At 37.9% G+C, this 24,980-nt stretch overlaps 1 protein-coding gene and 1 long non-coding RNA gene across 2 annotated transcripts in view; one reads left to right on the plus strand and one right to left on the minus strand.

Moving 5' to 3' along the window:
• Nucleotides 1-400: 400 nt before the first annotated feature.
• LOC106790908 (netrin-1-like) overlaps nucleotides 401-24,980 on the minus strand; it is a 133,194-nt gene continuing 108,614 nt past the window's right edge. Inside the window, exons 5-7 of the mRNA XM_014756166.1 lie at nucleotides 5,542-5,610; nucleotides 3,833-4,043; nucleotides 401-3,579 (exon numbers count right to left, since the gene is read on the minus strand). Coding sequence (XP_014611652.1) covers nucleotides 3,435-3,579; nucleotides 3,833-4,043; nucleotides 5,542-5,610 — 425 coding nt within the window. The 3' untranslated portion in view covers nucleotides 401-3,434. The remainder of the gene's footprint in view (nucleotides 3,580-3,832; nucleotides 4,044-5,541; nucleotides 5,611-24,980) is intronic.
• LOC106790909 overlaps nucleotides 19,803-24,980 on the plus strand; it is a 104,903-nt gene continuing 99,725 nt past the window's right edge. The window contains exon 1 of the long non-coding RNA XR_001382134.1: nucleotides 19,803-19,872. This is a non-coding gene — a long non-coding RNA (uncharacterized LOC106790909). The remainder of the gene's footprint in view (nucleotides 19,873-24,980) is intronic.

The raw sequence follows: 24,980 nt of genomic DNA on the forward strand, positions 1-24,980 counted from the left end.
CTCTCTCTCTCTTGAAATAAAGAAGATAAAGTCAAATTAAATGATTGAAAAGATCTATAAAAGAAAAAAAAAAAAAACGTATGAAGATCGACGATTGCAAAAAATACGATCGAAGAAAATTGATTGGAAGATCGCGCGCCATTTTGATCTACTCTTCTTCCTTTTATTTTTTCTCCCATTTTCTTTTGTTACTACCTGTCGGCCGCTAAACTGCGGTAAATATACGATATAACTTTTTCTTGAATCTTAAAATCTAAATAGTGTTATCTTAAGTTGGTACATTTTATACATGTAATTCTAGCGTAGACGACGGAGATAGACCGAATCGGATCTTGCTTGCTTAATTTACTTTTCATTCTTCTTTTTTTTTTTTTTTGTAATTTTTTTCTCTTTCTCTCTCTCTCTCTCTCTCTCTCTCTCTCTCTCTCTTTCTTTCTGTATTTCTTTTTTAATTAAAACGGTCGCATTTTTGCTTCTCGCGTCGCCTTGCAACCAGTCGCACGTGTCGCTTATCGCATTATCGTATTCGAAGCGGATTTACGAAAATCGCAACCCTTCAATACGCGCTTTGCCCATTTAAACGATACACATTTTTGTTATTTTTTTGTTGTTTTTCTTCTCGATCGTCGATTAGAGAGCAAATATAAGTAAGTACGTATGAACGTCGCCGATCGAAAGTAGCGTTTCTTATTATAGATTTTGTCATTTTATACGCGAAGCTAAATACATGTATACGCTTATTTCCTTCCGATTAATTTAAACACGGCCTTTTTTATTGTTCCTTGCACTAAGAAAGGTAACGATCGTCGTGCTTAGGAACTTGATTTTTTTTACCGATTATCAAGGATCGATGTTTTAAACGTCCTTTTTATCGGATCTAACATAAGCGCGTCCTTTCGTTCAACAATCGCGGCGGCCAAATTTCTTCATTTCTTCCTTGTTATTCTTTTTTTCTTTTTTTCTTTTTCTTTTTTTACTTCACGCATGAACGTAGACTCGAAGAATGCATACGATCGATCATAAAACAATTCTGATTGATATTCTTTCTCTCTTTCTTTCTTTCTTTCTTTCTTTCTTTCTTTCTTTCACGTTTCGACGTATCGATCCATCGATCCCTGTGAAACGGACGATCGTCGGCAGTGATCGATAAAAGGCAGTGTAATTTAGTTTATATTGCGACGCGCTTCTTCGGCTGCTTAGCCTCTCTCTCTTTCTCTCTCTCTCTCTCTCTCTCTCTCTCTTTTTCTCTCGCTCTACCGTTTTTATTTTCATCTACATAAGTAAGTCATTAATAATACATAATATCAGCTAGAAAAAGGTCTTAATAATTTATATAGAAAATGTACAAGAAAATCTACATTCAACGAACGCGTGTAATCATTATCTTTGTTGTTCTTGTTTTTGTTGTTTATTATTTGGTGCTGTTTGTGTGCGTGTCTATATGCGTGTACTTCTTGTATGTCCGTGTCCACCTGTCCTGTCCTGTATGTCCCTGCATGTATGTATATATGTATGAATGTATGTGTGCGTGTTGAGCGTAGGATGTTCGTGTCGTGTCGACGCGTTATCGTCGCGTAAGCGAGCGAAGAAGAATAAATAAATTAAAAAAGAAGGGATGATGTAGGAGACGGAGTAGGAGGAAGAAGGAGGTTGGTAGTGGTAGTGGTAGTGGTGGTGATGGTTAGGCATTTAAGGAAAGGCCTCGGGGTTAGCGTATATGGAAGTAGTTTTGTGCCATTTACAGTCGGTCGCACAGTACTTGCGAAATTCTTATGGTTTTGTTTATTTCGCCGCTGCTCGTCCTTTTTATCGTTCGCATTAAAATCGCGAAAAAGGATAAAGGATAGATATAAGTCGATGATCGTTTCACTTCGTTTACGGAAACTGAACAACCTACCGACAAGAGTTAAGTAACACCTCGATTTGACTTGATACATTCATTCAACATTTATTATATTGAAATAAAAAGTTTGTTTTTTTTTTCTTTGCATTATATATTATATACAGTGAGTCACAGATGTATTCATAAACGTTTTCATTGTAAATTTGAAATAAATATTCTCTTGTAATGTAAAAATTTCGAAATTTTTATACACGGAATATTAAAATATGCTTCTGTGTATAAGAATTTGAAAATATTTTATTACAATGAAACATTGATTGTTTATTAAATTGACAATGGGATTACGAATACTTCTGGGACTCACTGTACGTGTCACGATTGCGTTTCTTAACTATTATCGGTACAACAAATGTAGATATAATATCATATTATGCGCAAAAAGATATCGTGTCTCTTTGGAATCGCAATTGGCGAGATAACACGAGGAGGAAGCGATTTTCTCTGGCTGCGAAATGCCGGCAAGCGGAGGAGCATGATGTTTGGAGAAGTGCATGTTGGAGGAGGACGTTGGAGGAGCTGGTAATCGTGGCTCGTGTCCAACGTGTGTCCAAAGCCGACGGTTCTTCGCTCCTTGAGCCGACAGCACGATATGGCTTTGATGATAATATACGACAGCTAAATATATTCCGTGCCTTGCTTGCGCTTAAAACTCTTCTCGTTTCACTAGCTTGTCCACTTGTTTCTCTTACTCTCTCTCTCTCTCTCTTCCTCACATTCATTTACACACGCATTCATTCTCTCGGATCGCGTGCTCGTTCATGTTCTATTTCTCTCTTTTTCTTTTTTCTCTCTCTCTCTCTCTCTCTCTCTTTCACTCACACACTTCGCACGCTTGTTTTCGACAGAAGGATTGAGAACGATTTAAGGAGAGACTGCCACTACTACTACTACTGTTGCTGCTACTATTGTCGCATACCGCCGTGAATTAATCAAAATTTGATGCTTCGAATTCACTTGAAAGTTTATCGCCCTAGAACCTTTCTCTTTCTCTCTTTCTTCTTGTATATTTATTTTTGTTTGTCTGGTATATAATCGGTAGCATCTCTCAAATAATGCCGGTAGTATACGAGTGCGAGATAGCATGGCATGGCATGACATGACATGGCATAGCATAGCATAGCATAGCATAGCATAGCATAGCATAGCATGGTACGGTACAGTACGGTGCACATATCGATTATGGAAGACGCACGATTATCGATACTCGCCCTGGAAATAATCGAGCTGACGCGCGAATACCGATATTCGGCTTATATATGTTTTTTTTTGTTATTTTATCTTTTTTTTATCGTTCACAAAATCGGTGGAACCGTTCAATACACTCGGGCGGTACGAGCGATTAGAAAAATGAACGGTAGCAGGCTCCTCTTTAAAGATGGGGTGGGTGGTGGGGCGAATCCTTCCTAATTTTCCTTCGTTCTCTCTTTCTCTCATTCTCTCTCATACACATACACACACACACACACACACACACACACACTCTCTTTCCCTCTTTCTACGTCCTCGTATGTGCCGATGACTTGCTACTCCTTCAATGGCATGATCTCGCTCTACGTTGGAAGCGGCGCATTCGACGATGCCATTCGTCGCGCCACTCGATGACAATCGATCTTTGCGTTACAGTCAGACCACCTTGACTTCCACCGTCACTTTCTTGGCCGATGATCAAATACGATCTGTGGACATAACGAACGAGGATCAATGTTACGTTATCAGAATCTTCAACGAGTCTTATACATTTCTTATAGATATAAATAAATATTTTAATTAATTGAATTATATTTATAGAACATTTTTTTTTTTTCATATTCTTCTTTTCGTGCATAGAAAATACTCTGACATCGTTTGCTCGTTGAAAAACTTTAGACACCCTTTATATGTGTAATAGTGTTTTATTATAACTCGTTATAAAATAAACGAAATACTCACTTGCTTGGTTTGATCTTTGGGCATCTACAGGCCAAATCCGCAGAGTGCACGTAAAGCGGAACATCACCGCGTCGAATCCTTGAATTTGGATTCTTTTTATATATATAATCGACATTCAATGTGAAGCGTATCCAAGATGCCCCAGAGACACCACTACCGTTTTGCGAACCGTCGCTTTTCTTGTGCCTGTCTGTTATTCTTCCAAGTATAGCTAGAAAAATGAAAACGAATTGTTTCTTATTAATAAAAACGATCTTACAGAATATATTTACTTGAACAGTTGCAGGAAAAAATGTGTGTGTGTGTGGAAAATGTAAAAATAAATTAAAAAAATATAATTAAAAAGAATAATATATAATATATTAATATAATATAATATATATTATTATATTTATATTGTACAAGCACTAACACGTACGATATTATAGTATTATATACATATATTATATTATGTAGATATATATGTCGAGTATTTGGAAGGAGGTCGTGGTTTCCCACAGACGAAGGAAAACTGTCTGGGGAATAGGGTTGCGGTCTGCGAAACAGCTTTTGCTTCTCTTTCTTTCTTTCTCTTATTACGATCGTATCCATCGATCCTGTCGTTCGCAGGACAGGGATACTATTAGCCTTTCGCCAAGGACCAGGGTCATGGCCGGTGCGCGCTCGTCGAAACCGACTCAACGTCAAGCGGTACTTTAGATCGAACCATTCATTATTATACTCGATCGGGAAAGAAAAAGATGCTTCATTCGAAAGGATCTAAGTCCTACTCTCACGTATTTTTGATAACGGATCGTCATTTTTATTATTTCTATTATGATAACGTTACTTTTCAATAAATAAAATCATCTTATTTATTATCTCGCGCGCGTTAAGAAGAACATCCTATATAGTTTTATTAATTTTCATTTAATCGGTTTATATATATTAAATTGGTTCAAACACGTGACTCGTAAATTTGAATACATAAAAGAACCTATTATTTTTGTTTTCTTTTTAAATTAAATTTGGTAGTCGTCCCCGTGTGTTCTTCATATACGAGTAAGGTGTTACTGGTTAATGCTATTTTTGATATATTCTCTTTTTATCGGATTTGCTTCCGCAAAACGACACGAAACAGAAAGAGAGTGAAAAAAAAAACGAGAAAACAAAATGAAGAAGGATAGTCGTGTGGTCGTTTCGGCTTCTATTCCAAGACGGAGACAGCTAAGTGCAGACCTGTTGAAGATTTATCTGCGCTGAATCAAGCAAATGGACGGAAGAGAGGAGTAGAAAGAGAGAGAAAGAAATAGAAAGAAAAAGGGATAAAGAGAAAGAAGGAGAACCTAAAACCGTGGCCCCAGCGTACTGGACCACGGTTCAAAAGCATGCCTTTCTATTATTGAAAGTCTTACTCGCTAAAACGGCGAGCCTTTCACCTTTTTTAAACGAGCCGCCTTGCACACACGACCATAACATCAACGAACGAATGAACCAACGAAAAGGGAGAAGAAAGAGGAAGAAGAAGTGAAACGAATCGTCGAGTTTGGATTGCATGTAGTAGATCCCTCCGTTTTCTCTTTTCTCTTTTCGAACCCTTCGAGGAACTTTGACCCGAAACCGACATTTTATTTCCTTCTTTTTTATAAATATTTTATCCAGTTTTGTATTCCGTTTCAAATTAATTTAGAATTGTTGTTTTTTTTTGTTTTTTTTTTTAAAACACTCACCGTAATCTCTTTTGCAGTATTTGTTCAAATTGACTCTCTTCGTGCTGGCGCGACACTTTCCACATTGATCTGTAACAAAAGAAAATGTTTAAAATCCTATAACCGAAATAGCACGAGGAAAATATTTTTGTTTAATTTGTTTAATAAATTTCTAGGCTGCTCACGGGTAAACGAAGTTGAAGTTTCGTAACTAAAACAGATTAAAATAAATATCGTCATTTCCGAGTAAAAGCGCAATCCTGAAGCGGCCCTTGATCCGTTGCACGTGACAAGATAAATAATAAGGGATATCGTTGATATAAGAACTTTTTGTTAAATTCATAGATAAAATTTGTCGATGGTAATAATAGTTTCAACGCTTTGTTGAATGCATATTCAATGATAATGCCGCGATATCCATCAAAACGATTCCGACATTAACGCGGCATTCTATGCCTGTATACAACAAGTCTTATGAATGAATAATTTGCATCGTAATGAAACATCGTGTACGAGATACTAAAATTTGAAATCGCATATTCATGTTTGGCCAGAGGCACGAAAATTCTATCCCATAGAAGCGAATGTTATTCGGATATCTATGTAGAGTATTTATTCTATCTACGTAATAATAATTTAGGTTAAACAAATATTTCCTTATACATAAATACATTACAAATTAAAAATAGTGCATTATATTGATCGGTGGAATACTAATTTTGAAATAAATTATCAGTTGTTATATCAAAATACATTAACAAGTATAATTATGTTTACAAGGATTTCAGTATTTACTTATGTTTATTATAATGTACTCTTATAATTTATGCATTTAATTTTGATGTAATGTTCGGTATAAACTTTGTCCAAAAGCATTATATTGTGTTCATCTCCTGTAGAAGATATATACCTATATTATATTTCTATTATATTATAATACATATCAAAAAAATGTTAGATATATATATCTAAATAGAACGAAGCCGAAAGTTCATTGGTTGTGCGTGTCGTGTTGTAGTCGTCCTCGTCCTCGTCCTCGTCCTCGTCGTCGTCGTCGTCGTCGTCGTCGTCGTCGTCGTCGTCGACATTTAGCTTCTCGCAAATTCCCGAGGCATTCGTCTGGTCCGTCGTTCGCCCTAACCATCGTATTATCCACTTCGGTACACTTGGTGCCTCCAAGCACCAAGGAAGGCCAAATGGAGTAAAGGGGGAGAAGAGGAAGGAGAGGAAGGGAAGGACAGGTCGAGTGTGTACCGGTTAAAAGCGCGGTAGGAAAAGAGATGGATCTCTTCGCGTGGTACCTTGTCACGCGATGTCGGACGTGTCATGACGTCATGACAACAACGACGAGGACGATAACGACGACAATGACGATGACGATGACGACGACAATGACGACGACGACGACGACGACGACGACGACGACGACGACGAGGACGAGGACGAAGAAGAAGACGGTACATTAACCCTTTCCGGTTTGAATGCTTAGAGGCATAGATAGCCAGTTGGTTGTAACGATTATTCGATGCAGGACTAAGACAATTTCAATTAATTATTTTTTTATTATTTTACAAATTCAACAAACTTATATCAATAAATTTATTTGATTCTTTTTCTTTTTTTTTGTTTGTTAAAAATATTAAATATTGCACTTTAAATATATAGTATTTGTGCGTACGTTTTTTTATATTTTCTCTTTAGTATTAGGTTGTCCCATAAGTTCTTTCCTTTTTTTTTTAACTCGATATGGTATTCTACGCGTAGACAAAAGAGTATACTTTAATTTAATATAAAAATCATTAAAATCCGCTTGCCATAAGTATAACAAATTTTTTTCGAACTTTTTTTTATTGCAATGTATAGTCAATCAAAACAGATTATATCAATTATACATAAAAAATTTACATTAAATTAAACACGAATTACGTGGTATCTCACTTTTTTCCAAAAATGAACTTACACTACTTTCAAAATAAACGGTCCATATAATATACTAGTAGAATGTATGCGATACATCACCGACACTTACATTAGATAACTTCAGCTTGTCTCGTCTCGCACTTGACATCGGCCATTATCATTCTCCTCGGTGCCATATCTATTATCTAGTCTCTGTTATCCATCTATTATCTCGAGCGGCACGGTCAGCGTATATAATGCGACTCGGAGAGCGAGACTCAATTAATTCTACGTGAGATATGTTACGATCCAGAATTACCGGGGGATAGAAACGGAGAGAGAGAGAGAGAGAGAGAGAGAAAGAGAGAGAGAAATAAGGATACTAAGAGAGTTAATAGAAAGAAATAGACAATGCTTTCTTGAATAAGAGAGAGAGAGGGAGAGAGAGAGAGAGAAGGTGAGAGTGAGAGTAAGAAAGTTACATTTGTCCACTTCCTTATGGTTTCTCAAGAGTTAGAATAAGCGTCACGAGATTATATTTCGAATGACTCTATCGAAACGATTAGAACTAGTTTCTAGTTTGATATTACATCATAATGTAAGAGAGAGAGAGAGAGAGGAAGATCGGCGAAAGAGAAGGATCGTAAAGGAGTGTATACTCGAGAAGAAGAAGATTCTTCCTCGATGAGAATGCGCGGTAACAAGCCGGTTCATTCAACCATAATCGTAACATCGTTTACGATTTCATCGAGAGCGAATAGGAAACTGAAGATGTGCATGTCATATACCTACCGAAGGAGTAGTAGGAGAGTTTGTTAATTATCGAAGAGGTGAGGCGTTGCACGCGAGCTGATTCTCGTTTCCTTCGTTCCTCTTTATTTTGTAGTACGCGTTTACCAGCACTCTCGCGTGTATCCTCACTCGCTGAGGAATCCGTAATAACCGTCAAAGTATGAGAGGCATTTTACGCGGCTCGCGCTTTGCTCGAAAAGACTGCGAGTTGCGACGAGAGATCTGAGAGAGATAAAGAGAGAGAGAGAGAGAGAGAGAATGTGAGCGAGTATGCGTGTGCGTGTGTGTGTATGTGTGAGGGAAAGAGAGATGGATGACTAGAAACTATGCAGAAAGGACGAAGAGGATCGACTCGTTTCGTGTTCGACTCGAGTTGCTTGAATAAACCGTGCCGAGCCTTGTACACACACGTGCGTTCGTTTTACGTTGATTGCGTGCAAAAGCATTTTGCAGGAATTTCATAATTATCGTTTGGCGCGTTCGTGGAAAAGCAAGCTCCTTCTCTTTGTCCAGCTTTCTTCATTTCTCCTCCCTCTCTCTTTCTTTAGATCGTAAGTCTCATTGGCTCTTTTCCTCGTTCTCTTTCATTGCTTTTACCGCCTATCGTTTTAACACGCTGGATGCTTTAACAATCGTACAATTTAGTGGCCAAGGCGAGAAAGGAAGCACGCACTTTTCTTATTTTCGTTCAATCTTTCTCCCTTGGTTATTCTAGTATCGTTCTAACTGTGTAATAGGCAGCCTATAATTTTGACTGAAACGTGAAGGAGATAGGTACTCGTTGTGGGAAAGCGCATAAGTCTCGACGAGGCCGTGATCCTTGCTGGAAACACCTTTCTACCAGATAATTATATCACAGGTTTTTGAATATAATTGATCCTTCGATCGAAATCACATACGGTTGATGAAATAATTTTAATCCGTCTCGTTTTCTACTAATTTCTTATTTTTAATTCTACGTTTCGTCATCCCGAGTAAGCAGCGATTTCAACAGAAACTTAAATCGTGTCGACTATAAAGCTAATTCTATTGGAACGGCAATCATTTTCTAAGACGTTAAGGATGAAATAGGTTTACGACTTCCTCCTTAACTAGCTTTAGTATTGAATTAGGATAAAAATCATTCGAGTATTCGTAGAGACCGTTTCCTGCGTGAACGTGCGTGCCTGCGTGCCTGCGTGCGTGCGTACGCATCGTACAACCGGGCGTATCCCATTCACTAGATGGGTTCTTTGGACAAGCCGCTTCATTCATAGCGATTCATTCATTCGCTTCGTCAAGTTTAATAGCACGTAAGGTATAAGATTTATATACGAACGTGTATCTACATATTTTAATTGTAGCATAATATTATAAACTCGTATTTACGTTTACGTTATAATGTACATATATATATATGTATCTTTGCAATTTGATCTATCATGCGAACTCACGAAAAATACAGAAATTGTAAATTCATTTCGTTTCGTTTCGTAATGAAATGTTTGTTAAAAAGAACAAAAATCAATAGAAATGGACAATTTATTGGTTTACTCGTTTCTTTATCGTACGATAGAAGAGGATATTTTTTGAAAGGCTTTTTTGCCTTTTAGTCTCTCGAATTTCAAGGCTTCCTCTTCGACGAGAAGAAGAGAGTGCTTTGCTAACGGCCGACGTAGATTAATCGCGCGTGCTTCTCGATGGTGTTTTCCTTGGCAAGGTACTTACTACTCGTAGCATCGGCTACCAACACTTTTCGGTACGGCTTAAGAAGAATTTCGTAAATTCCCGTTAACCCGTGCGATCTTTTTAGCCGGCTAAAGAATAACACAGAACCAACTTCTTCTCGAAGGCCGCGACGACGTGCGTTAGTCATTACGAAATTTTCAAAATTACAATGCTATCATGTTTATCTTTATACGCGAATATCTAAAAATGTATATCCTTGGCTTTACGGCTTTCTTCGAATATTTATTTTCAATCTCTGTTTAAAAATAACAAACTCACACACACATACAATCGAATTTTTGCTTGTTCTCTCTAGACTAAAAAAATGTGTCCATACGTTTTGTGAAATACAAGAATAATATCGAGACTACTTTCGTGGACCCTTCGAACGGACCGCGGAGATGAATTACGAGAAAGTAAAGTGATTTCGAAGCAATCTCCTCTTCTACTTCCTGTGCTCGGAAGTCCTAGGAGACTCGCGATAAAGTACCTCGATTTTAATCGACCAAGCTGAAAGCTATCGTCGTTTTTCCCTATAATATCTCTCAAAATCATTTTTCCCTTTTGTACAGAATTCATATGGGGGGGAAAAAAAAGGGATTACATTTTATATAGCTCGAGTTTTCTCTCTCTTTCGTCATTTACCAAGAATTCCGTGTTAATCCTCTCTGGTATTCATAATGTAATCTTTTTATATTCCGGGAACGTGTAGACGAAAAAAGTGGAAAAGAAATATACGAGCAAAGAGAAGAAAGAGAGAGAGAGAGAGAGAGAGAAAAGCAAGAACTCCTGTTTCTACGACCGTGAGCTAGTTTCTTCCACATCTCGCAGGTTTCTCGGAAATCTTTCCTGACTGCTTCTGGATTTAGTCGGTGAACCGTCAGACACTTTACCCGGGATATGTCTCGTAACGTCATCCATGCGTAAGGAATATATATATATATTAAAAGAATGTATCTTCATCTTCTTTTCTCACTATTTTTATATATATATATATTGAGTCGATGAAAAAGTTTCTTCATAGTTTCTTGGTAAATGACTTAAGGATCGCATAATTTTGATTATATTAGTAATGACTAATACATTAGCAGTTATGATATCGGTAAGAAACTAAAAATCTACTATAAAACAATTTTAAAGCATTATACGGTTGAATACAAAATATGAAAAAAAAAGATGTTTCGCTCAGCCATTAAAAATACGAAGAAACTTTTATCCAAAGCCCAATATCTAGATCATACTTTACAAATAGGTAATTAATAATTTTGTCTCACGGTCTCAAGATAAGATTCGCATAGGACATATCAATTCATCCAACCATCCATCCATTTATTTCATATCGACGTAAACGAGATGCGATTGTTGACAACAACAAGAACAACAAAAAAAAGAGACATTCGAAAAAAGAACATTTCATTTGACGTATTTTCCGTTAATAAAATAACCGATAGGGAGTAAGTGAAAGTATTGTAGATATAAATAAAGGCGAGGATGCGTGTCGATCTAGGGAATGACGAGAGAGTAGGGTTCGTTTTTGAACGGTCCAATTGTCATTGTCACGCTCGCAGAAACGTCCTTCTTTCGATCGTCTGCGGTGGAAAATCCCTGATTTTCGGAGCGTAACATATCGGATTTACGTGGGCCGATCTCGCTGATTGGAATGTCCCGAAGCGCGTGGTGTGACAACAGAATCGAAAAGCAGTTTCGTGTGTCGAGCTTTCCTAGCGTGTATATGCATCTGTAGGTATAACGTTCATGAGGTGGTGGTGGTGGTGGTATGATGTGTGGACGCGTGCTTACGTGCCTGTGTAAGTGTGTATGCATATATCGATCGATAGAACGAATCGTTCGATCGGAAAACGTCGACCTTATAGGTACGCTTTACACGGCATCGATCGCATTCGCGTACAAACCGGACGCGAATTGGCACGGGTTAATCGACACAAAGGGCGTCTCGTTAGCTGGGAATTAAACGGATTATGGTCTCGATTCTCTCTCTCTCTCTCTCTCTCTCTCTTTCTCTTTCCCTCTATCCTCTATTCTTTACCATCCCGTTCATCCCTTGGCGATCGATTCGCGTTTACGAGCATGCTGTTCTCGTTGCCACATCCGCCCTGGATTTACGTGTCACTTTTCGTGTCCACTCCTGTCTCCCTCCCTCCCACTCTTATTTGGCTTCGATCATGCTACCTTTTATTTTGCCTTGCTTGCCTCTCTCCAAAGAATTTATTTAAATAGATATGTTTTTTTTTTTTTTTAAGTAAATTAATGAATACGTTCTCTGCACTTTCCATAACGTTTCTGATAGATCTAGAATTAAAGATCGTTAAATGGAATAACGTTTTCGTTTCAATGTTCTCTCGTATGAACGTTATTGTAGAACATATATATGTATATATAGAAGGATGAGTGGATAAACGCAGAGCTTCCGGATTTGGAGAAATCGAGTAGCGGTGAAGTAGGAACGTTCGGTAGTACGGTTTATCTCTCTGATTTTACCACTCATCCTATCCGGAATTGGCGAAATTCCGCACGGGAGTTCCGTTGGTAGACGAATGTGACCGGTTGCGGTTCCACGGCCGCGGAATTTTCGACATTTTTATTCGATAACTCGCAGGTTCGTGGTCGTAGAATCGGCCGGGGAAGCATCGATTGAATTTCAAACGAAATTCAAATTACGTTTAATTTGGTTAGCCGCCACCGTCGAAGCGAAGCTTGTGCGATAGCGAGAGAGATAGATAGAGAAAGAGAGAAAGAAGAGCGTAGTATATCCTGCCACCGTGTTACCACCCTTTAACTCTCCTATTCCTACGGCTTGCGTGCAGTTCCGGTCTCTCTCTCTCTCTCTCTTTCTATCCTTTTGAGAGTGAGTTGTAGGGATTCTATTATCGACCTGCATTCATGGTTCATTAAAACGTTACGAAATTTACAAACAAAATGGTAATAGTTAAGTTCGCGTGACCGAAAGAACCCGTTCGTTCTTAATTTAATCTCTTTTCGCTTTTATCGGGAAAGAAAAGAAAGTGAATATTTGCGAAGGAAAGAAATTGTTTGAATTTTGATCGGTTTTTAAAGCCTTTAGAAAGCATGAAAATTTCAATTCGGTGAAAGATTCGTTATTTGTTCGCAGAATGTGTTAGATAAATTCAATCGATGATTGGTTATTAGAAGACTACGATAAAGGATTAGTCTAATCTTAGTTTATCTTGATTCAGAGTTCCGATATATCGTGGAGAGTCGTTCGTTATACGGGTTATCCGTATATCGTCTTCAAATTATTTATGTCTCTTCATTACGTGATAACGTTGCTCTAACGCGTTATCAGCGTGTTCGCTTCTACCTGTCGTAGAATAGCCAGGAGCGCTCGTTAGGAGAAATCAGAAGCGACTGTCGCGAAATAAAACGCCGTCGACAACGGTAATGGTAGTGTTAGTGGTGATAGTGGTAGTGATGGTGGTGGTGGTGATGTTGGTGTTGGTGTTGCTAGTGGCTGCTGCTGGGAAACCATTTCTCGTTTATTACTCCGTTAAGGGCTGTCCGGAAACGAGGAGCGCCAGGGTTGCGTCAGTTTTCGTCGTCGAGAAAAATACGGTGAGATCGTGAGTATGAGCAAAAGAGAAAGAAATAAAGAAAGAAAGAATGATAGAGATAGAGAGATAGAGAGAGAAAACGCGAGCTAGCCTGTCCGACAGTTTCTCGTCTCCCTAAAAGGGGAAGTTAGGGACAAAAGAAGTCGACGGACAATCGACTGGCTTGAATGAAATTTCCTATTTTTCTTTTTTCCCCGTTGACTTTTCGTTTAGAAGATTTTAAATGATATCAAATAAATTCGAGAGTTTTTTTTTACAATCAACGAAATGAAATATATATCTTATAGTGGAAAATTTTTTCCCAGACCGCGTGTCCATTGTTCGTCTATTCCAAGATGTTTTCTCATTCTTGGAAAGAAAATTTCCGGTATAGAACTCTTAGACCGGAAAGCTAAGATCGAAATGTAGTGACGAGGAGTCGCGAGAAATACGAATCCTTATCGCGACTGGATTCGCTATTACCGGAGTTGTAGGTATGTGCTACTGTCACGGTCACTATCAACAACCAGTACCTGTATACATAGTATACCAAGAGACCATAGTACGCTATCGGTGTATCGGTCTACCTTTAGAACGGTAGTAATAGACGAACGGTAGGTAAAACGTGGTACCGCATCGAGTCTCGTGTAGCTCGATATGCCGACGGGACAACGATATCGGTATTATACAAGTAGTACATATACCACCAGTAACTACACTGTGTGCTACAAACTTTGAATCTTCCGTAATAGTAAGGAAAATCTTAATAAACGATCTTCGTTTTTTCTTACTATATTATATCTATCTCTCTTGTATTATTATTATTATTATTATTATTATTATTATAATTATTTAAATAGTATCAAGGAAAGACATTATATATTCCAAGGACGTCTCGTATCGATGCCAGAAGCCAAGTTCTTCCACTTCATTTGTAGAAGTAATTAAATTCCTGTAACTTAGCCAAGATGTTTACAGAGTAAGAAACTTTTGGTTCGTAGTGTACTTACGAGGCGACGTTAGGTGGCTGTGTAAATAGGTATATCCGAGCGCCTTCGCGTTATTAGAACGTCACGCCTCTGGCTGTCTCATTAAAATTCACCTTAAGGATCTATGGACAGAGCTTGCCGGGAAACAAGCTCTCCTAGAGAGTAAAATAGGAAGATAGATAGATAACGTGAGAGAAAAATAAGATAAATTGCCGATATTCCATGGCTCCTTTCCCGTCAACGATTAACAACCTTTCGAACCCTAGTAACGTTAATTTCGCGACGAACGTTCATACGTGCATACCTTTTTTGTCATCGCATGACGCACCGCAAGTCGTAACAAAGATAAGCTTTATATTTATGTTATTATGCTGTCTTTTATATACACACCCTAATCGAAAGATCTTATTTTATATATTTCGATAGTGATAATATTTCTCTATGAAAATGCAACTATCTCAAATGTTTGACGATAAAGAAAGATATTAAAGACGGAAAATAGGAAATTTGATAGAAATGGAAAAGATCCATTAAGATTCACCGTTACGAAAGGAAACTACAGAAATATCGTTTTATCGGATAGGTATAGATCGTTTCTCGATTTGTAAACTCTAGGAATTTCTTTTCTCTCTAGTTCTCTGCGCTCAGTAATACCAAGATGGTCCTCTAGGGGATCAGTCCGATTGCTATGGTAGAACGTAGAAGATTTAAATTCGTCCGCTAGAATCCCTTCGGTCCGAGACAAATAGTTCGAAATAAGGATACGAATGCAAATCGAAAAAGGTATTCTCGATTTATCGTTTTCGGTGTACCACCGACATCTAGATAAATTCTTAACTTTATTGGAAAGCTGCCGTGTCGTTTGGCGACTTCGATGAATCTGTTGTCGTTCTCCTCGTGGTAGTATCCCAGATCGATGTGGGATACAAATTGTGAAAAAGAAACGTTACTCTTCGTTCCCCCATTCTTCTTTTCAGTGAAGGAAGAGAGAGAAAAAGAGAGACAGAGTGAGTGCATCGAGCTTAGAAGAAGCAAATGCATTGGGGGTTGGAAGGAAGAGAGGGGTAAAATTTACTCGGTAAAAACGTTTGAGTTAGACGAAAGGAAGAGAAAGAGAGAGAGATGAGTGTATGTATGTGAGGTATATATATATATATATATATATATATATATGTCATGCAAAGTTCCATTAAAATATCTTAGCGATAACCGTATTTTTCAGGCTCTAACGCAGCCTCTTCCTTCCATGCATATCCCTTTGTCTCTCGTTTCGTCTCGTCTCGTCTCATCTCGTCTCATCTCGTCTCGTTTGGTTTCGTCCTTTTCTATCCTGTTAGCGGGACACTATAAGAGAGGCATGGAACGTTCTCGCGACACGCTGCCACGGTCGTAAAATAACGTCTTAATTATAAAAGGGTCTCGGTACTACGGTGTGTGCCTTACGAGGCATCTTAAGTATCTTATAGAGAGCGAGTGGTAGGTACCTTAATGGGCGCGTGGGTGCTTGCCAGCCGTGACAGCGTAGAAAATCTACGGTTTTTCGTGCGACTGCCCTTGAGACTACTCTTTCTTTCCTTTCCCTTTCCCTTTCTCTTTCTATTTTTTCTCACCCCCGCAAAGCAATGCCTGCCTCCCTTTTTACGAGGGAGGAAAACGGTGCTCTTAACTTAAGACACTTTTACGAGAAAATTAAACGGTTCCACTTATATTCCCTTTCTACGATTTTTCTCTCTTTTAGAAACAGAAGGGGAGGAAGGATATCCTCCTATCGTATCGTTCATTTCCTTACTGATATACATAGGTTGTACACAATAAATCCTCGAATCTTGAATAGGAAACAATTTTTATTTTGAGTTTTATTAATCAACTATCTTTATTTTCTCTCTCTAGCATATAAATATATTATTTAAATATATAGTTTATATATATATAAATATATTATAGTTTTTATCGTTAACACCCTTAGATTAAGAGATTAATGGAGGATTACTTGAGAACCACTGAGTCGGTGGGTCATTAACGTAGAATACTTGTAAGCCGGAGGGCTCGACAGGGACTCTCAAAGACAAATTTAACGTCGTTATTCGTCATTTTATTTTTCTTAAGGACGAGTTCGAGACGATCGCTGAAAGTTAGCTCGCTCGCGAATTTTAAATAGAGAACATTTTCTCGATGATACTACTAAATCCTTCTCCTCCTCCTCCTCTTATCTCATCATTGCTCTCTTCTTTATCTCAGAGTGGTCAATAAATTCGATGGGATATTTTTTTCTAGGAAGAAAATTGTTTATGCCAGAACGACGGTTTGATCAAGATCGTCAAACGTTTATTATGACTTTAAGAGCTTACGAAGTTATGCGCCATATAGAAGATAACTTCGATGAAACTTTCGTAATGCGAGAGGGCAAGCAAGGTATGAACGTGCCCGTAATGGTAGCGAGAGAGTAGAGAAACGAGGGTTGGGGAAGTTGAGGTAGAAAGAGGTGGAGGAGGTGGAGGAGGTGGGGGAGAAGGAGGATCGGAGTTGGGGAGGGAGCGAGGTCAATTAGTCTTGATTTAAATTAGCCTCGGCGGCTGGTAATTAACTTTGGTTTAGGCCCCAACCGGTAACCCACTGCTGTAATAATGACGATAATTATTATTGTAGCGAGGACTTGGTATCCAACGGGTGGCGCGATAACTTTCGGAGTAACTTGTAAACTTTCGAGATCGGCCGATCTTTGGGACGTTGAAAATTGGATCGAGTTAATGGATCACTTAAGAAACAAAAAACAAAAAAATAGAAAGATTGAAAATATATTTAGAGAAATTCGATAATAAATTGCGACGAATTTAATCGAATGCTGAATTGATAATTGAAAATGAAAAGAAAAAAAAGAAAAGATATAGAAAAACAAGACAGGTAATGTATTTTAAATAATAAACGATGAAGACGCGAGACAAGAATGTAAACCAAAGTTAATCGACTCGTGACCATAAGATAATCGTTCCTGCCGTTCGAAATAGAAAAAAAGAAAGGTGGGGGAAAGTGGGGTGGGAGGGTGGAGTGAGAGAGGTACGTAAAACTATCGGTGTCACGCGATCGTCGCGGAAGTAGACGCGAAAGAGAATAAAGTTGGTGCTTGTAGATCGTCCTCGCTTAGGTAGAAAGAGAGAGAGAGAGAGAGAGAGAGAGAGAGAGAGAGAGAGAGAGAGAGAGAGAAAATCGCGACCGAGTAGGACGTTTAAGTGCGCTAATTAAGCGTCGCGTGATTGAGAATCTCACCGTGCTGTGACGCAGACTCGCTCGAAGGTCGTTAAAGCGTGTCATCCATCCTCCTCATCCTCATCCTCATCCTCATCCTCATACTCCTCCTCTTCTTCCTCATCTTTCTTTCTAGATCAACTCGATCCGCTCGAGATTACTAATCAGCTGACATTTTCATCGATTTATTCAGAATCATCAATTTTTTACCGACTCATTTGCGTATTCATCCTAATTGTTTATTACAGTGTTGCATTTATTTATAATAGAAAATTATTATTTTTCGCGATCTTTATATATTGTTTGAAATACAACACGTATACGCGCGTATGTTTAATTATTTTTTATATGAACACTTTTCTACGTGAAAAACAAAGTTAAAAATCTTGATTGTTTTACGAGCCGAATCGTTTTCGATATAAAATGAATGAAGCAAAATAATTAAAATAATACAAAAATAAAATCGTTTTGTTTTCACTTGAAAATACTTGTCTCACGGAAGAAATTAATTATTCGTTAATTTTAATAGGGAATAATTGCATTGTTTAAAATTATATGTAACGGTAGAATATACACGTATAGTAAACGACATATGGTTCCGTTCGATAAAACCCGCTAATGTTGTCTTACCGATGGAAATAGAAAACTTATCGTTGTAGGACCTGTGAGACTTGTAAACAATCGTGAGTTCGAATGTATGTAATACGAACGTGTATATACATATGTATGTAGGAACGTTCGGCTTTAATAGCCCGTGAAAAACAGATCGATCCTCGCGTTTCACCCGTGCACACATGGTTCCGCCGAAGCGAAAGGTCATTTCCTGGAAAACTTTTTTCCTAATTTCTTATTCAGTAGCAACGGGAGACTCGTACGAAACTACGATCGAATTTGTCTCTGGTGACACGCAAAGGGACGAACCTATGATAATTATCCAAATCTTGATTATACTCGTAGAAACTTATGTCTGTGGGATGTGTGTGTGTGTGTGTGTGTGTGTATAAATTGATTGCTATTTATTCGGTCAATATTTTTCAACATTTTTGATACGATCAATATATCACAAATAAATAATAAATAATTTATATATATATTTTTTTTTTACGGAAAGGACGGACCCTTCTCCTTCGATGCTGAAGTTGGATAAACGGTATTGGGGATAGAAAAGAAAAAATTAAAATAAAAAATAATCATAACGTACGCTCACAAAACAGTGTTTTACAGATGATATTATGTATCGATTGAAATATATCAATATTTGTTTAATAAAAATTAACATTAACGATCATGATTCTATTTAAGCAGCTATGATAACCATACACCACGTAATGTTCAATGTATAATAAAACATGATTGAAAAGATTTCTCGATGGAACATTTAAAGAAATAAAAGAGATTCAATATAATAAAGATAATACATAAATAATGCAATTAGCAATATTCCAATTGACGACTAGTCAAACTTTTCATGTATCCATTTTACCTTCGTATTTTCAGTCTAAAAAAGAAGACAAATAATTATAATTAGAAAAGGAAAGGGGAAAATGGGGAAGAAAAGTTTAGGGTGGTGGTGGTGGTGGTGGTGGTGGGAGTTGAGACGATAAGGAGGAATCGATCGGCGTTGAGTGAAAAAAAGGAAATATGTTTCTCGAAACGGAAGGACCCTTCCTCTTGTGTCAATGGGGATGGGCGTGTGTGTATTCGAGCGTATACGTGCACGCTAAATACGCTTTACCGCGAGTAGCACGCGCGTTTGTACAGCAAACGAAGTATACTTCGGTTTCTCTCTCTCTCTCTCTCTCTCTCTCTCTTTCTCTCTTGGCATAAGCCTCTCCTTCAAAGCGATACGTCGAAGCGTGTTAGCCCAACGTCCGTCCAACTAAATCGCCATTCAGATATCACGGAGGCTTATTGGCTAACGAGACCCGACACCACGTTCTCGATCCCACGTTCCTTGTTTCTCTCTCTCTCTCTCTTTGTCTCTCTCTCTTATTGGTTCTCTTGCTCATTGGCTCTCTAGGACGTTGATCGGCAAATGTTAGTGTTCACGAGTTTAGAGTCTAAAGTACGATCGATTGGAGTGCTCTAAACGTCGACCGAACATAATCGATAAATGCGAGCCCGTATGCGCTAGCACGTAGAAATCTATACATGTATGTAATATAATGTTTGTATGTATATTTTACGTATATGTACGTACGCGTTTATATACGTGTCGGATTACGTATATATATTTACCCTATTGAATAATATTATATTATATATATTTGGGATTTCTGAAATTTCAATAAATTTTAGTGAAGATCGATGGGTTTGTTAAATGTGTTGAAACGATATTTATTTCGGTCGGGATAACAGTCTGTCGGTTTGTTTTAAAAGATCGACCGGTTAATAAAACAAAACGTATGGGTTTTCTTGAGAGGTAAGAGTTTCAAAGGTACGACTTAATCGATGATTCAATTTGATTAATCGAACGCATATATCAAAGGAAGTTATTGCAATGGAAACGTATAATAAAATCGGTGGATGTCGAATTCGTTGGTTTAAATTATTCGCGATATGATTCTTTATGTTCGAACATAATCTTTCAACGTTGTTCTCGGGTGAAAGGACAAACTGGTGTAATGTAAGGTATTTTTTTTTTTCTTATTATATTTCTTTTTTATCATTTTGTTTTTTGCYCCCCCCCCCCCGCCCCGCTTCATACATGATTTGTGCCACGCGTTGAATTATCAACGGAACGCGTACGCTTTTACGTTGATCGGAATTTATTAACAATTTCTATCTCGATAATATTCATTCGCGTATATATATATATATATATATATATATATATATATATAGGTAATGCTTTTTGCTCGCGGTATATTTCCAACACACTTACGTCTCTTAGCGTTTCAATGGACTCTTTTGTAAGTGAAGTCATTTCAAACGGACTCTTTATCGATAGCAACGACATACGCTTTACATTGTCTTCGATGTAAGACCCCCTTCCTTAGTATTTGCTGGACGATCTCAACACGTGCGTGCTAGTTTACAATCGTCGATAAATTTTACGACCTTGCCGGATGTTGTAATATTTCGATACTTACGAGATTCCGAATTCGTTCGATCGTTCTTTACAAAATATTTCTCATAATGTAATGCGCGTTAACAACAAAACGCACAACAAATATTACAAATTATACAAATATTATTTGTAATTTTTTATATGTAATTTATATGTAAGTTTTTTATATGTAAATTTATAATTATACAAATATAACAAATATTATTTTTTATATTTCAAAATTCTTTAGATATAATACATTACGTAGAATTAATATCATTTGTCGTATTACGAGAGAGAATAATTACGTAAAATATTTTTTATTGTTTACACTCATAACGGTTACGTGAATTGAAAAAGTTTCGAAAGATCATTGCATTAGATCGACGAATCAGTCAAAGATATTTTTGTCTATCCTCTTGTGAATCGAAAATATCGTCGATTGTGCGTACTGTACTTGTGTTCTATGGGAAAACACTATGCACGAGTATGATGCACGATGCATGGGCACGATGCGCAAGGAGAAAACGTTAAAGCAGTAGGAAGCACTTAGACCGATGCGCGTTAAACGCACGTTCTCGAAGGGGCTCCCTTTTTTCTTCCTTACCCTTTCCCCCCTTCCCCCTTTTTTTAAGTTGACGCTTTCTCTTTCCTTCCCCTATCTCGTTTCAGCCCCTTCCTTTTCGTCTTATTTTTGGGGGTAGTATGAGAAAGAAAGAAAGAAAGAGTGAAAGAGAGAGAGGTAGGTCCAGAGGGATCATTCTCTCTCTCTCTCTCTCTCTCTCTCTCTTTCTTTCTTTCTCTTTTAGTTATTATTATTATTTTGCCTTGGATATACATTCATGCGGACTCGCTTTAATAGTCCGACGTTTAATTCCACGCGTCACGTAGTCGTAGTCGTCGTAACACGCGTGTATTCTTTTACATAAGTATGGGTATTTCACGTGTACGTGTACACACTCGCTTGTGTATATACATTCTTCGCATATTATTTGGCCCTACGACGAATGGGCAAAGGAAAACCTCTCGAGGAAGTTCCTGAATGCTTGCTTCTCACGGGAGTAGAGAGAGAAAGAGAGAGAGAGAGAGAGAGAGAGAAAGAGGTACCCGAATGCACCGCATTGCAACGTAACGCAACGCAATGCAACCGAACCTGACGATTATGAACGTCGACACACCAAAGTGGAATTGCACTCTCGACGATGACAAGGCACTTTGCCGATCGTGAAACAAGATTTCTTTTTTTTTTTGTTTCTTTTCTTTTTATTTTCGATTAGATCGAGCTTTTCTCGATCGTCTACACCCAATCCCCCTTTTCGTGAATATCATTCCTCGAGTGCTTCCCATTCATTCCTAAGAGAAACAAATAGACGAATAGATAGATAGATGTTTTTTTGTGTTTATGAAAGTCAGACGCATGACTATGAAACTAATTTATCATGCAAAAAAAAAAAGAAAAGAAAGAAAGTAAATAAGAAAATAACTAAATAACATTTTTATTGTGTCGGATGAAGATAAAAGAAATATTCGTACATGAAGTAGATCTTAACCGATGAATAAGAGAAACGTCTACCCCCTCCCCATCACCCCCACCCCATATCCTCTCTCTCTCTCTCTCTTCTCTTTGGCTTGGCAAAGTCTCTCTCCTTTATTGGCAAGTCGTGAAACGAACGCTCAAAGAGTCGTAAAGTAAATTATGTTATACTCCTTTTTCCGTGAGTAGATCTAGCAATTCAGGATGGAGTTACGACGGATGTATTTAGCAAGGGTACACGCGATCCTTACAAGTGTATGCGAAAGCGTGTGCTGCTAGCTCGGTCGTGTGCTTTCAAGATCTGAAAGCGGAGAATACGAGCGATTACATCGAACTTGGGATAGTAACGCGGCCGTTTAAAACAGAATGCCGCCTCTTTGTGTATACGTACGTACGTGGTGGTGGTAACTTTTCTCTCTTTCTCTTATGGGGGTCTACTATTATAAACGCGTAACGACTACATAGTTTACGTTGTTACTCGAAAATGGTTTCCCACGTTTCGCTTGGGCGAGATCTTTCGACCTCAACTCGTCGTTCTTTGTTACACGAATGTACAACTATATATATACTTGTATATGCAGGTATGCATCTATGCATTTATGTATCAAGGACAAATTTTGTTGTATTTGCAAATAACTTGCGTTTAACAGAGCAATGTAGTATAATACTATCCTTTCTCGATTGATAATCACGATGTTTGAAAAATCTTTCCTTTTTTTTTTTTTTTTTTTGCACGTCATTGAAAGACAAAAAATTTTCGATTCACTGAGTAGACAGCAGATATAGAATAGAAAGAGAGGAGAAAAATGTGGGAAAGAAATAAAAGAACGAAATGTCTCGCAGAGAATTCATGAAAGTTTCATCCCGTTGAGATAATTCCAGACTGTATAATTTATTAGGATAATCGATCTTATAATTTTCATCGAGCACCCACGTAAGGATGTCTCGCGGATATAGAACTGGCATACAGGTTGCACGACTTTTCACGATATCGTTTTTCTTTCTTTTCTCTCTCTTTGGAGTCGTATGCTTTTCTATTTCTATCTCTTCATCTCTCTTTCTCAGTCTTCCTTACGAGATCTTTTCCTGGGTATTGCGTGGGTGCGTGCACCGAGAGAATTACGCGCGCAGTTGCGTTCCGCATTAACATATAGATGCGATTCGTGACGCGAAATGTACGCGTTGCATACGTGCAATGTTATAAGTGAACGTATATACGCGACTGTAGTATATAACGCACACTTTCTCAATAGCTTTTCTTCGCGCACAGTTTCACTAAGGAGACCGAGAGATAGTATAACATCGTTTCACGTTTCTAAGCTAGCTAGCTTTTATCTATTCCTATAGTTGAACTAAGATAGCAGGGAAATATACAGAGGCTCGCAAAAGATGAAATATGTTCTTCTATTACTTAAAAATTAATGAAAAACGAGGATAAAAACGCGACGCTTCAAAGATTTTCAAAATGTTTTCGAAGAAATCAACGTAAAAATTTATTCTGATTAAATGTAAATTCAATTTGTACGAAGTGCTTTTCTCCTTTTTTTTTTTTTTTTTTTTAATCGTAAGATAGATATCTATCTTTGACAATTTTCAAACGAGAACGTTACCCCCCCCCCCCCCCCCGATCATCTTTGCTAGTCACTGTAGTTGTTCTTTACGAACGTTTATGTCCCGTAGATAGGTCGATGCTTACATTCGAAGTAAGTCAGCCCCGAGGTAGCACTTTCCGAGCCATCGGGTGCACATTGTCTACAGCCTTTGAAAAATTTTACGAGCGTAATTACGAACGAGTGAATAACGACGACGACGAGGTCGGTAGAATCGGGATTCCTTCTTTTACCTTCTTTCTTCCTTACTTACTTACTTACTTTCTTTCCTTCTTTCTTTTCTTTTATTTTCTTTTTTTCTCTCTCTCTCTCTCCCTTTCGCTTTATACATGGGTTCTATACAGGAAAACGAAAAACCAAAGCTTCCTCCAGTTTTTCGTAGCTTGTCGTGAAAAAGTTTTACGATTTTAACGCGGTTCCTCGGTTTCTGGAATTTGATTTTCATGCCCAATCTCACGTATCTTGATCTACGATCTAAAGTTTATAACCTACATAGCTTTTCACGGCTAGCCAACAGCCCATTTTTCTTTCCAGTTAACGAAGAATCTTAAATCGCTTTTTCTCGCAAATTTTTCTTCCCCGAAAGTGTATGTATGTACGTGTGTGTCTGTGTGTGCTTGCGCGTGTTCTCCTTTGAGAAAAGGAGAGAAGAGAAAGAGAAGGAAGGTGAATGGTAAACGTTTGAATTCGAAATTAGCAAAAGTTAATCTTTCTCTAGGAAGTATTTACGAGCGAGGATCGCTAATAATTCTTAGCCAGGTGTAAATTCGATTGCAATGTGGGAGCACTTAACGCGACGATATTTTACGATGGGGGACGGAATGAGTGATGTCGCAATAGGATTTATTGAAAGGTGGCGGCCTGTATTGAGATTTTCTATTGGTTCTCGTCTCGTTTCAGGAGAACATTCAAAGAGACTAGGATAGATAATAGTAACGAGAAGAAAAAAAGGAAGAAAAAAGTAAAAAAGAAATGTCACCCGTCAAATAAATGATTGTGCCTTTCATGCACGGTGAAAGTTCTCTTCGAGTATCGTTCGGGTTAAAGTTCAGAGGGATGGGAGGGGGG

The sequence above is a fragment of the Polistes canadensis genome, unplaced genomic scaffold (assembly GCF_001313835.1).
Source record: "Polistes canadensis isolate GaletaPanama2010 unplaced genomic scaffold, ASM131383v1 scaffold_268, whole genome shotgun sequence".
Lineage (NCBI taxonomy): Eukaryota > Metazoa > Arthropoda > Insecta > Hymenoptera > Vespidae > Polistes > Polistes canadensis.